Raw genomic sequence first — 14,480 nt, forward strand, 5'->3', positions numbered from 1 at the left:
GTAGCTATTCAGAGAATTTTAATTTGGACTTAAGTTTGATTGATTTTGTTATTTTTTTGTTTAAAATGCGCGGTAATACACGGGTTAACAAACCAAGAGCAAGTTTGATTTACATAATTACTTAATAAATTCATAATATTGATCGAAGTTTAATTAATGAACAGAAGATTACTGCTTTTCACTGGCTGGAAGCTTTGATACATTAGTACTTCAGTCGTCAATACTAAAGCCGGAGAACTTTCGCTAAATGAAAGCGTGACCTAGTCGAGAACAACAAAGAGCTTCATAGTTCGGGGTTCACAGACGAATGCAGAGCTTCTATCTAGGACAACGTTAATAAAGTATCTGAGATCACAGAAGTCAGTAAGTAAATAAAGGAGATGCATTTTAATTGTACAGTGATATTATAGTTTTAGTATACATAGCAACCATATAAATATTATATGGAAAACTGAGATCAGATCTGTTTCATCGTTATTCTATTGTCGAAGTGCTATTTTTCTGTCATTACAACAACACGGGTAGTGTGATAAACTGCCTACCTATTTGTCCATGTTGTGTTGTTAATTTATGAAGTTCTATATATACGTCAGTACGTTGTCAATTAAAATGATAGTACAGTACTCAAACATTCGAAATTCCTATCTTAATCAAAGGAACATCAAGAAAGGAAACAGTACTATGATGTACAATAGCATATGCGTCTATTTCCCTCTTTAGCATCAACAATGATAGTTGCTATATATAGGAGAGAAGGGAACTTCAATATGTAATCAGATTTGATTTTACTAAGGACTGAATGCTGGAAATATAGGCTTCCTATTAAAATTTTGAAGAATATTGTTCTCGAGAACTATTAATAGGTATTTTTGTAAATGAAATAGTTGAGCGAAACGTTATTAGATTTGGATTTAGGCGACTCTTCTTCGCGACAGTTCTATACTTCTCATATATGTAGGCCTATGACCCACGAGGGAATATCGGACAGGAAGAGAACGATTGCAACTTTATTAGCATTCTGTCATATAAAGTCTTTAGCGTGGAAGTGAATAACCCCACGATCGACCTACGACTATATTGCATTTCGTTTTTGTTTCCGCTGGTTCGTTTCAAAAAAAATATTCCAATATTGTTGGTGTATTTCATCTTTGGACTTTGGTTACTAACGCAAACGCTGTGCGTGATATTTCGTCTCATTTTGACTGTAGTAATTAATGCAATTCGTGATGTTCGTCCAGCAAATACACTGACAATTCTTTGTTCAAATTAGGTTTACCAAAGTTTAATCGCGTATGTCTTCCTAATCGACGAGGTGGAGGAGATATTGGACAGATTATCATGCATAATCCTAATACAACAACGTGCTCGCTGCCTAAAACCTCGTTCAATGCCAAAAATTATCCGAATAAATCCCCAAAGCACATGGAGAACACCAAAAAAGTAAGTTATCGCAAAACACTCGTCAAAGTCACAGCTGAAGTCGATGTCCCCGAGAACCTGTACGAAGAACCGTCAGAAATGAATCATCACCAGCATTCACCAGCAACTCTTAGTGTTAAACTTCGGAATAGCAGTTTTCCTAGCGACTTGAGAACTAAAACTTCTTCACCTCAGCTTACACCTAACAAGATGGCAACACCGGGAGATTCGATAGTTTCAGCAACAAGTTTGATTATGACCGCATCACCCTATTTGGAATCGAAGTTCCTTGAGGGGAACAGAACATTAGAAGACCTATACATCAGCAACCATGAATATCCATTTGAGAATTTAGTTTTTGAAGGAGGGGGAAGTAAAGGCATGGCCTACGTTGGTGCATTACAGGTGATAAATAATCAGAATAATATTTTTCTTCTTTCAGTTGATGCCTATGATATATTAATATAATTTCAGCATTTAAATAATACAAATAATAAGACAAATAATATATCTTCTTAAATAATTATCACAGGGAAAACACTGCGCAAATTTCTAAATTGAATGAGACTATACGTGCATGCATGTTATTAGCACGTATGAGAAAATAGCTGCACCAACCTCCAATAAAATATTCTCATACTTTATGATATCGCAAGTTATTCGTATCACGATAATAACTTGTATATATAATCGCTCTTTGTATAAAGGCTGCACCTACTCCTTCAAAAAGGTTGGCACAAATACCCAAGGCTGCAATAAACTGGATAACAGTCTTGAGGATTTGTTGATCTTTCACGCTCTAATCCATTACGGGAACTCGTGCTAAGTTTTCAGACCTTCATTTTTGTAAACTAAGCCGTTCAGTCATTTATATTGAGTTTCCTTTCGAGAATGATGACTATTTTGACGTTAAAAACCAACAAGGATTGTTTCAAAACAATAAAATTTCTAAAAGAATATCAAAACACTAAAATTTCTCGTTAAAAACACTTAAAAAACGTTTAGGCGTTTAAATCTTGACATTTCCAAGCGTGTGTCTTATTAGTCGTTTTCTATGCATATACTTGTTAGGGACCGCCCCTCGAGACCAGGAAAAGCTTAAATACCTTAAATTTATCATCGCTCTCAAGGCTTGCCACTGTAGCTGATTCGTCTATGACGCGCTAGGCGTGTGGCATACAGCCCACTCTGTTTCTCACTGAGACGTAACGGTTAGGTGCACATACATCATGGTCTGGGGGCCGTAGTGCATCTCCCCCTTAGACGGCCGTTAAGATGTGAGTTATGGGGGGAGTTCTTCCTATAGCAACTGTCCTTGCACCTTTCGTAGTTGTAATCTATGCTGGTATATCGCAGCTGGTTGTAATATCACCGGTTAGATTGTGGCATAGAGCTGGATGATCTCTTTTGGGTGTTTTTAGGTTCTTTCCAAATTTATTTTATTCTTTCCAAATTTTTCTTTTACATACAAAAAACACTGTTATTAAACATATATGGAACGGATATGGTTCGAAAAAAATTATATCGACTAAAAACCACCTTAATTAACCCCTGAATACTCTCCCCAGTCTCTGCATGATATAGGAGGCAATGAATTAAACAATAGCAGAGTTCATTCATAAACATCAAACTTTTACTGTATTATCGGCATTTTGATCAACCTTAAGGCAGTAAAACAGCAACAAAGACATTGAGATAGTCAACTCTGCATTCTCGTTAGTGCCTTCAGCCTGAGAACTGTCAATCAAAAGCCTGGATAAATCTCCTGGCTTTCCCTGCGAGTTTTCAAATTCATATTTCAAAATACAAAGGCAGAGTTTATAAGGCCCTGTTACAATTTTTAATGCGTTTAACGTCCGTGCACTGTAAGTCGCATTGAGCCTTTCACTATAAGTAGAGCGGACTTCCATTGGTTTCGAGACAAATGACATGAGATATTGCACCGTGAAACAGAGTCTTTAGTACAATATTGGCATTGCATGAGTCTAACAACTTATTTGTCATATAATTTTAGCCTATAACCATTGCTCTGTTGTGTACAAATTTTCTTGTTCATGTGTTGCCGAAGCTCGCTAATTTGAGAGCTAACCATAAACATGCACCCAATATAGCTGTAATCACCATTTTACTTTTAATTTGGCATAATAAGAATGTTATTTTCATACCGTATGATCAATTCAGTTCGACGAAAGTATATATATACACGTGAACAAATAATGTGCATGTGAATCTTGCTCAGGTGAAGTAAACTGTAAGACATCACGCCGCTTCGTCGCTTCCAAACTTTCATTCCTAATGGTTGGCACTAGTGGCACATCTCATCTCTGCCTATAAGTTCTTCATTCATATAGTTTACCTTCAAAATGTGGCTAGCTTTTTTCCGTATCGGCCATTGACCGCAAGGTGACAATTTAAGATTCATATTGAATTTGATTTACTTTAAACCTCGTGCATGTGAGTGCATTAACAACAATGGGTAATGAAATGTCCATTGTTTTAATGCGTGCCCCATCCCTAACTGGGGCCGGTTGTTCGAAAGGTGGATAAGTCGCTACCCAACGGATAACTCGCTATCCAACGGATAAGTTTTATCCAGCGTGTGATTTGCGTTGCACGAAGCTTGGATAACTTTATCCAGCAGGGGCCGGTTGTACGAAAGGTGGATAAGTCGCTATCCAACGGATAGTGATTTTTTCAACCCTTCTAAAAAATTAATGCTTGAATAGCTATAAAATTTCAGCTTTGTAGCCAAATTTTGTTAAAGAGGATCCTCAATTTAGGAAAACTAAGATTTAATCAAAGTTATACCCAACAATGGGCGATTTTAAAGCGATTGAAAAAATCACTATCCGGTGGATAGCGCTATCCGGCTTTCATACAACCGGCCCCAGATAAAAATCGCTATCTACTGGATAAATTTATCCAAGGTCCGGAGGTAGTTTAAATCCACTATCCAGTGGATAAATTGAAAGATACAAGATAACGCTGTAAACATTTACGATAAAAAAAGGACAAAAATGCAATATTCCTGTTACTGTGTTTCAACAAACTAATGTACATGATTGTACTCACTATTAAAAATGTTTTCGAAGTGAAATCCAACCAATGTTTACTGATATATTTGTCGCAGCAGCGTTTCACATTGCCTACACATTCCGTTCCGAGCGGCGATTTTTTGGGCATCCTCACATCGATAACAGGCGGTAAATTTACTATACGCTTCTAATCAGTTTATAAGCGCGAATATGCAAAGAAAGATTCGACCTATTCCAAGGAAACTTGCTAATATCTAAGTAATTTCATTCACGCAATAGACAAGTATAGACAACAAGGCTACGAATTTTGTTCTCCGCTTAGATTAACCAGGAACTAGCCAATCAAAACATTAAAATATTGTTCCTAAATTTGTTATGGAACCGAAAGGCAAAGCCTCGCAAGGTCAAGGAATAAAATTGCAATGTGTTTAATAAAATCACTATTGTGTGAATTGCAAAGTTCGAGCAAATCACTTGTTCAAGTCTTTCCAGTAACTAATCGAGATTTCGTAATGATTATGAATTCAATGTTATAAATGCTTAGCAACAGCTGACGTTGTGGTACGAAATTTCAGGATAATCCTGTTTTCTCCGAGTAAATTTTTAAGTTTAAAAACTTATCTATTGGATAGCTATCCACTCCACTATCCATGCTTCGTGCAACGCGTTTTTATCCAATGGATAACTATCCACTGGATAGCAGATTTATCCGTTGGATAGGACTTATCCGGTGGATAAGTTATCCATCTTTCGAACAACCGGCCCCTGATCTGTATATGAACTGTTAGAAAACTCAACTGTGTTTTCAGTAAGCTGGTCATCGACGTTTGATAATCTTGATATACTTTGGCAATGCTGTAACGATCCAATGGATTTTGAATAATTGGTGATTGTTGAATGAACTCTTGTAGGTCCTGGAAGATGCTGGTATTTTAAAAAACATCAAGCGTTTCGCGGGAGCTAGCGTTGGCGCAATGGTTGCGTCTTTGGCAGCAATTGGTATATCCTCAGCGGAATTACAAGAATTTCTCGATCAGGATGTGCGCAAAATAATGTCTGGTAATATTTTTATCCCTTTTTCCACCAGGCAAATTTATTCGTCCGAACTGATAAAAAGTAGGACGCGACCCAGGTTTTTCACAGCGACTTTTTTCGCAGACTATTAAATCACATTACTGCATCTTTGGGCTTCACGCCTGACCAGATCCCATTCTTGATTCCTCCAGTAGTCCTAATTAAAACACAAAAACTAACGCTTCCGGCGTTGATAATGATTAAAAGCTTATAGGACATATAACTTTGCTCGAAAGATTCTCACCTTACATTAGATCTTTCACTTTAGATCATTCATGCGGCTACTGCAGTTTGCTTCCAAATTTAAAGAAGGGTTTCGGTTGGAATCCTGGGAAGAAAATGAATCACTGGTTTGGTGAACAAATGAGAGAACGTACTGGTGATTACGATATCACTTTTAAAGATGTACGTACAAAATCATTCCTATCTTTTTTAAATAAAGATCATTCTGTGCGAGAATTCATTCATGCAATAACACTTTTCTAATTTGTTTCATTTTAACTGATCATATTTTACACATTCTTTTAGGTTTTACGTCTTTTTGGTACAGAAATATGCATTGTCGTAACTAATTTGAGTCACATGTCGGTAGAATATTTTCATCCAAAAACAACGCCCAATATTCCAGTGAGAAAAGCAGTCAAAATGTCAATGGCGTTACCTGGTATATATACTCATCACTGATAGCCTGTGTTTTACTCACATATGATATAGTATCCCAGTGTCTCAGTTATACTAATAATAATGTTACTAACAATGATGTTTTACTCAAGAAATACAAAACTATTTTATTTAGGAGTATTTCAGGTAGTTCGTGAAACTTTTAATGGTGAAGAAGATGTGTATGTCGATGGAGGTTTAATTTGCAACTACCCAATACATGTCTTTGATGGTAAGATGATCCGCCTGTCTGTGCCTTGATGTCGTGACTATAACAAGCTATCTTGAAACGTGAACGGATTGTATTAAAGATATTATCTATTTGGGCGGCAGAAAACGAATTCTTAGTTTGCTATACATTTTTTACAAATAGTTTGAATATGACAATTACTTATCAGAATAGGAATATATTCTCGCAGTAGACGTAGTTTATGTTAACTAGTTTATAATATAATTATTTTGTTACCAATTAAGGTTGGTGGCTATCTACGCAGCCAGAAGACACATTCTTCAAACGTCTACAGCCGCTGGAAGATTTTGCTAGGCTCTATGAGAAGTCAGAAAGATTTGGAACTTGGAATCCAAAAACGCTGGGAATGATTCTGGTACGAATACATACGTAAAAAACCATCACCATGACTTTGATCATTACAAAATTTCGGATGCACTTTTTGTGTGTTTAGCTACATAATTCATGATCTCAGCGATATATCTACATAGGGCCTAGTTTCAGTTACAGAACATTGGGTAAATATTTAGCACTTGGTTTCATTAAAATTTCTAGTATTCAAATACAGAAACAGAACTGATGAAAACAACGCTTTCACAGAGACCCGGAAGCAAACCACCTGTAGCACCAAATACAAAATTGGCAAAGTAAGTATAAAGCCGATGAGGGATTCAGTTATAATCATTATACATTTATTTAATATTTATTTATTTTAATGAATCTCCAAGTTTTATAGTTGCATATATCTTCTAGATTGAATGATTGAATTAATGAAATATGGTCTCCGGAGACCATATTCAGAATTGGGCTCACTACGTACGAACTACTCTTGAACATTATAGACAGAGAAATAAATTAAAGAGAAAACAGCAGCAAACAAGAATTGAACATGACACATGGTACAGGTCGTTGGACGATTTATGAAGGTAGAAGTATTCCCGTCAAAATATGTTTTGCGAATATAGTTCTAGAAAAATTCGTGGACTGAAAATTATATGCATGAACACTTGATTTAGTCTGTGTATATACAACTATATTTCAGGAACTTGAGGTGAACAATTTAGATGAAGACAGTATAATCAATGAGCAGGAATTTCGTGCAGTTTTCGAAAATGTAAGTCTTGAATGAGTATATTGTAGTCGTAAGATTTAATGTCAACATCTTACATCTGAATATATTTCGAGAATTCGAGGCTGATTTCCACTGAGGAATGTTATCCTTCGGACCTGATCGGAAGGATAATATCTTCAGTTTGCAAGTGTTTGAATCACACTAGTTCTGATGGAGAACGATCCGATCCGGGAGTAAAAATCAGTATTTAACCGAAAGGTTTATCAGTAGCATCTATTAATTTATTCACAGTCAGTCAGTCTATTTCCCGATGATTTGCGCTTGCTTTTTGGAGACGATTGCGAAGTGATGGAGGCGTTTGATCAAGTGGATAGAGACCATGACGGAGAGGTAAAGAGCACAAAAATAATATAGACATTGAAAAATAAACGTTTCATATATCTAAATGATCCGTGAGAGCTGTTTGCATGTGAGATGACATGCTCGTATGAAATCTGTGAAATGTTTATGACACAAAGCGCTGGAAACTCCAGTTTTACCTTGAAATTTTTTCTGCGATTCTATTCTTCTTTTGACAGATGCAAACGAAGAAATAGATATTATTGCTCTGTATATAAGTGCCCATGTATGAACATTCGTATATATATAAGCCTTTCACTTATTCACATCTATCGAAAGAAGAATATTGCACCTACAATCGCCAGTAAAAATCGCCAGCATGTGCATGTGCCACATCAATTAAATCCAACTTCTCTTCATCCAACTTCTCTTCAATCATTGCGAAAAAAAATCTGCGGATTTAATATGCTAGTTTTCACAGAAATTATTTTCCCGACAGATCACTTTTCAAGAGTTGATGGCGTTTGTTGCGAAAAGGGGAGTCAACTTACAGCAACGGTTTCTAGGATATACAAGAAAAGAAATCAGAAACCTTGGAGATTTTGTACAAACTTTGCAAGTATATCGCCATTCAGTATATACAGCTATTATCAATAATTGAATAAAAATTGTTATCGTTTTTAACATTTATATATATAGATGATACTTAACTTTTTCCTTTAGACTGCATTGGCGGTTAACGTGAAACGTGTGTATGTCGAGGTAAAGTAGAAAGAAAAAACAAGAAATCATTGAATAGGATAACGCAACCCGTATACACTTGTATTTTTGGCACCTATATAGCTTCAATTTTACGAAACAATAAATTCTTTTCATTCATTATCTTATATTAACACATGCAAACGGAGTTAAACTTTCATGTAATTCTGGGTATAAAATACCTGCAACTCTAGAACAGTTATTACTACTATTAACTGCATGCTAATTCTGTATAGCTACATGCACAGAACTCCACTCCAAGATACTGACTGCATGTGATAACTTCACTTTTGCCTCGTTTATAGAAGCGAGACGTGAATAGAACTATTGGTATAGACACAGATTATGTGGAGTCAAATGACTTTAATTTGGAAACTGAAGACAAAACATTTCTTATCGAGGTAAATATGGATCTATATATATTTATTTCAGTTGGTACATATAAACTGAAATAAATTATTTTTCATAGCAAAGTCTGCATCTTCTATATCCACTTCTTCAGTCCACTTCTTATCTCATAAATGGAGGTTCATGCAATTATATGTAGTGTTATGCACCAATGGCAATTTATGCGTAACTTTGTTTTACTTTTTAGTCTGGCAGAAGAGCAACTCGCGCGTATTTACATGAATACATCAAGAAACAAAACACGGAGCCAGTTTCGCCATCAGGAGTGGCGGTGTTACCGCCGCCCGAGAACCAAAGCTCGAAATTTGAATATGAACGTCCAAATCGACGAAGGCACTATTCATCCAGTAGCACATTAAGTAGCTATAAATCCCTCTCACCCGTCATAACACCTGTTGATATGGCTTGATTTTTCCATATCTTGGATGAAAACAGACAAAATATACAGTACAAAACTTATGTATCATAACCATATATTGTATTTATAATGTGTACAATCCTTAAAGCTACAGCTTTTCGTTTGAATCAAGGAAATTTACGTACAATAATATGTTTCTTTATTCATTATGATAATTCCAGAAATTATTCATGCAGCAACTCTGAGAAACACATATATTGATTGAATAAACAATTTTAACCTATATACCACCGTTCTATATATTCCCGCCGAGTTACAAGAAACAGAGGAAAGCAAATAATTTTACTAGACTCGACAGTAATTGTTGTATAACTCTGTGTATCGGCTATGAATGTACTAACATAATACTTGCTTACAAGCCAAGCACCATACGTTAACACCACATGCACCAAAACATATCATGTTCACGATGGAACATGCTGCGTGCAGTTTAATAAACTTTTCCTTTATTTCTTTGTATGTGAGATCATGTTCCACGAGCTTTGGAGCAATTGGTCCCACACCATCCTCGATTCCGAGAAACGTTACACGTTGAGCTTTGATTAGCATCATTCGGATTGTCTCAGGTCCGAGGTAGAAGTAATTTACAAGTGAACACAATAAGGAAACTGATAAACAAAGCGCCTATAGGTGAAGTAAAATATTATGTACAATGTATTATGCGGTATTATGTTCTTTCTTTCATTGATATTTAGCTCGCCTATTGTAAGTTAAAATAGTTGAATTATTATTGGACTTTCATTATCCCAAGTATCACAGTCTCGCAACGATTATGTGATACTGCGTACACTGCATGTGAAGTCTCCCGCATTGCTACATTTTCGCACAATTTATTTATTTATTTATTTAACTTTGCCAATACAAATGACAGGACGTCGAACAGGCGCCTGGACAAAACAAGGACAAGAATGGCAGGGACACCACAACAGTGAAAACCAATTGCAATATGGCCTTCTGCTATAATGTACTTGTACAAATTGTGATATAAGAAGTGTTGTAAAACAAGCAAGACTAAATACCCAAACAAACACCTTCATAAAAGACTTAGGTATCCAAACTCGGTGATTTCAATAATTTTGGGGGTTTTGGGACACCCGGTATATATGTTTCACATATTTTTGTCCTTTTTGTCCGTAACCATATGCATGATTCAATGCCATGTTCCGATATTTGTGATACCCTGACCACGTAAGATCAGGCAACTATACTGTATGTCACATTAATACAAACACATATAAATCATTTTACCTGATACAAAAAGAAACTGTCATCTTCCAGGAGTTCTTAGGATAACAATAAACAGATGCGTAAACAAGCGAAATAGCACTCATTACTATGCCAGACATGAAGTACAACGGAAATATTTTGCTTTGGACTTGCGCAAATGCATTTCTCGTTAACGTTTTAAACATAGTGAAACCTGTAGAAGTAAAGAAAACGACAATTGAGTTGAAGTATTTCGAAAACAATATTCATTACACGAATATAAAGATGCAAATACATATATCGTACCTGAAACATGCACCCAAAACTGAATGCCAACCCATATAGCAAATACCAGAAGATGACCAAAATGTAGAGCGTACGGCAATTTTTCGTGTAATAAAGACATTTTATTTTCTTTACTCCCATCGTTAGAAGAATATATTACCAAACCAAGAGTGACAGCAAATCCCACAGCATGAGAACGGCACCGTAGAACCGTTGTTAGTAGGAATGATATTATGTGCTGAGATTTTCCTTCGTCTCTCCAACTTCTCATGAGTTATAGTTTGCTGCATTTTATTCATCACAAAAGACTTCAGCTTATGCATACAAATATAGAAACGATCAGCTTATATATAGCTAGGTATCTGTTTATTTCTCACCTAATAACAATAAACATCTCATGCACCATCGGACAGCACCGGACAAATGGGGAGCTGAAGCCACGGAGGCAGCTGTTCCAGTCCCCACTGCCAGGGTAGGCAGCCCTAATTGATTATTGTGACTTTGGTCCAAATTTTTCATAAAAGACTGTGTTAAAATGCATCAGTGCTCGGAGTAAAACTGACTGGAAATACGTTTTCTTGTCCTTCTGTAGATCTGCGTGTAGTTCCGAAGGTAAAATGAATGTTCCGTTTTCTAAAACACTGCCTGGCGTGCCCGCAGCTCAAAACTGCATGCTTCCGGACTGCTCACTAACAAACACCTAAATATTGTTGGACAGATGGAACTATTCAATGTATTTCCGCAAGGTCAACGTAAACAATTTTTGGATCTATAACACTATATCTCAAATTGCAAGTCTCTGGATAATTATTTTCTTACTCTAATTATAATACTTTATATATAATCTAGTAAAAGCAGTCTGGATTCAATGTAAGGAGACATGCAGGCCTGGTTTTTCTAGTCTCCAAAAAACAGAAAAGTATAGAGATAACATACTTTCATTGACATTTGACAGAATTGAAATTCCCAAGCACAGAAGCACTCTGTTTGGATTCGCGATTGTATGTTTGACATTTTTTACAAATAATGACAATTAATACAGCTTGTTTCTATGCAAGAACGATAATTAGCTATACTTACTCAGCATTTTTTTCACACATGCAATAATTGCAATCAAACTTTAACAACGAATGATTCCAATTGATTTTTCCGTTTTTTCCGAGACACCCTGTTCAATGAACACCAATTTTCGTCATTTTAGTCAGACTATATTTTTTAACCACGTTTTGTAAATATACAGAAGGGATAAAATTACAATTAAAGTACATGGTATACGCGTTTCCCCGTGTTATCAAAACAAACACAAATTAAGTGGATTGATCTGATATAATAAAAATGGTAGATGGTTTTGAATGTTAAATGAAACACTTTTCTATCAAGCTCGAGCAATTCTAGTTTTCGCCTGGCAATTTTCACTGACCTTCGAAAATTTTCAAAGTAACAGGTGAAAAAGGGAAAAAGATCCGGTAGATTATGATCAAATACGTAAGGAGGAAACAGCTGGTGTATGTAAACAGGAAGAGCAAACAACCGGGTGGGAGTAAGTAAGGTCTACAAATCCGAACATGAATGCAGACAGTATATTAGCAGAGACGTATCAGAAGCGGCGTATCATCTCCATGTTCCATTAAGGAGCAATTGATCATATCGCATAAATTCTTACGAAACAAAAGACCCGACTAGTTAATGCAGAAGCTTAAAGACCAAATTTATTATTTGTAGTTTAAAAAGAAATAGATAACAATTTTCTATTTTCACACCAATGCATAAAGAGATGTCATTTAATATTCATCTCCTTCTTCGTCTTCATCTCCGTCTGGAGTAGAATCAACCCCAACTTCTTCGTAATCTTTCTCCAAGGCTGCCAAATCTTCGCGAGCTTCAGAAAACTCTCCTTCCTCCATTCCTTCACCAACATACCAGTGAACGAAGGCACGTTTGGCGTACATCAAATCGAATTTATGATCCAATCTTGCCCACGCCTCAGCAATTGCTGTGGTATTACTTAACATACACACAGCACGCTGTACCTTGGCCAGATCACCTCCTGGTACCACAGTTGGTGGTTGGTAGTTGATACCAACCTTGAAGCCAGTTGGACACTAATCTACAAACTGAATGGTACGCTTGGTCTTGATGGTTGCGATGGCGGCGTTCACATCTTTAGGCACGACATCACCACGATACAACAAACAGCAAGCCATGTATTTACCATGACGTGGATCACATTTCACCATTTGATTGGCTGGTTCAAAACACGCGTTGGTGATCTCGGAAACGGACAGTTGTTCGTGGTAGGCTTTCTCTGCAGAAATTACTGGGGCATACGTCGCGAGGGGGAAATGGATTCGTGGGTAGGGGACAAGATTGGTTTGGAATTCAGTGAGATCAACATTCAGTGCCCCGTCGAAACGAAGAGAGGCGGTAATTGACGATACAATCTGACCAATCAATCTGTTAAGGTTGGTGTAGGTTGGCCGTTCAATGTCGAGGTTACGACGACAGATATCGTAGATGGTCTCGTTATCGACCATGAAACAACAATCTGAATGCTCGAGGGTGGTGTGGGTTGTCAAGATGGAGTTGTAGGGTTCAACTACTGCCGTGGAGATTTGGGGCGCAGGGTAGATAGAAAACTCGAGCTTGGATTTCTTGCCATAATCGACAGATAGCCGCTCCATGAGCAAAGAAGAGAATCCAGAGCCAGTACCGCCTCCGAACGAATGGAAGATGAGAAAACCTTGGAGACCTGTACATTGGTCTGCCTATAGTCAATAAATAGACCGATGGAAATAGTGTTAAAAGCATTAGCAAATAGTCGCAGAATACACAAAAATACTGTTGAGATATGTGTTGTAAAATTTCAATACGAATAGATTTAAAAACCATTTCAACTATTTAATAATCCGTGACTAATAGTCCAATACTGCTTAATGATTAATAAAAAACGTATTGCTTTTTAACGATGGTTATAGTAGACAAAGACGTAGAGACGCTGTATTATGTTTATGTATAATTAATGTATGTTGTTTTCAATCAGTATATCTGCCGCTTTCATTTTACCTTTGCGAGCCAATATGTATAGTTAAAGTTGCTATGACAACTAAACAGGTCGTTTAACTGATCCTCTTAACTGCTTTATAGACGCAGGGAAGAGAATTTCCATTTTAGGCATTATGCTTGAACAGACAACATAAGAAGAATTACACATAAACAATTTGGTTTTATAGCGAAGGCTAGGGTAAAAACTCTCCTCGATACGTTATCATGCAATTTCGGTGCGAGTTTAAAAAAAACGTTCTAGGTAATTATGTGATGTCACTATGGAAACAACCGGCCGTAAACATCAGTCGCATCAACGCTCCAACAGCCTGATTTTTTAGCAAAATAACTAACGTACGTACCAATTTACGAATTCTATCCAATACTAGATCAATGAGTTCTTTCCCAACAGTATAATGACCACGAGCATAATTATTCGCAGCATCTTCTTTGCCTGTGATCAGCTGTTCGGGGTGGAATAATTGACGATAAGTACCAGTTCGGACTTCATCTAAATGTAGAAGGCCATCAATT

The 14,480-nt window shown here is 36.6% G+C and overlaps 1 protein-coding gene and 2 pseudogenes across 1 annotated transcript; 1 reads left to right on the forward strand and 2 right to left on the reverse strand.

Annotated features, from left to right (window-relative positions):
• Window positions 1-64: 64 nt before the first annotated feature.
• LOC114529238 lies at window positions 65-9,520 on the forward strand (annotated as a pseudogene).
• A 229-nt stretch (window positions 9,521-9,749) lies between these two features.
• On the reverse strand, window positions 9,750-11,025 carry LOC114518256 (transmembrane protein 205-like). The gene is made up of 3 exons (XM_028538225.1): window positions 10,926-11,025; window positions 10,748-10,833; window positions 9,750-10,037 (listed from the first exon to the last, which is right to left on the reverse strand). Exons 1-3 carry the CDS (start codon window positions 11,023-11,025, stop codon window positions 9,750-9,752), a joined length of 474 nt encoding a protein of 157 aa, XP_028394026.1.
• Window positions 11,026-12,667: 1,642 nt separating this feature from the next.
• Window positions 12,668-14,406, reverse strand: LOC114530184 (annotated as a pseudogene).
• Window positions 14,407-14,480: the final 74 nt, after the last annotated feature.

Source organism: Dendronephthya gigantea, unplaced genomic scaffold, assembly GCF_004324835.1.
Source record: "Dendronephthya gigantea isolate DGI-Jeju-01 unplaced genomic scaffold, DenGig_1.0 000000F, whole genome shotgun sequence".
NCBI lineage: Eukaryota > Metazoa > Cnidaria > Anthozoa > Malacalcyonacea > Nephtheidae > Dendronephthya > Dendronephthya gigantea.

What these genes read in the sequence shown, in the direction of transcription:
- LOC114518256 (XM_028538225.1), bottom strand. Translation starts at nt 11,025, where the DNA reads ATGTCTTTATTACACGAAAAATTGCCGTACGCTCTACATTTTGGTCAT. An exon ending in GTTTTGGGTGCATGTTTCAG is followed by an intron (nt 10,834 to 10,925) that starts GTACGATATATG and finishes TTACTTCTACAG; the next exon opens with GTTTCACTATGTTTAAAACG. An exon ending in TGTACTTCATGTCTGGCATA is followed by an intron (nt 10,038 to 10,747) that starts GTAATGAGTGCT and finishes CTTCACCTATAG; the next exon opens with GCGCTTTGTTTATCAGTTTC.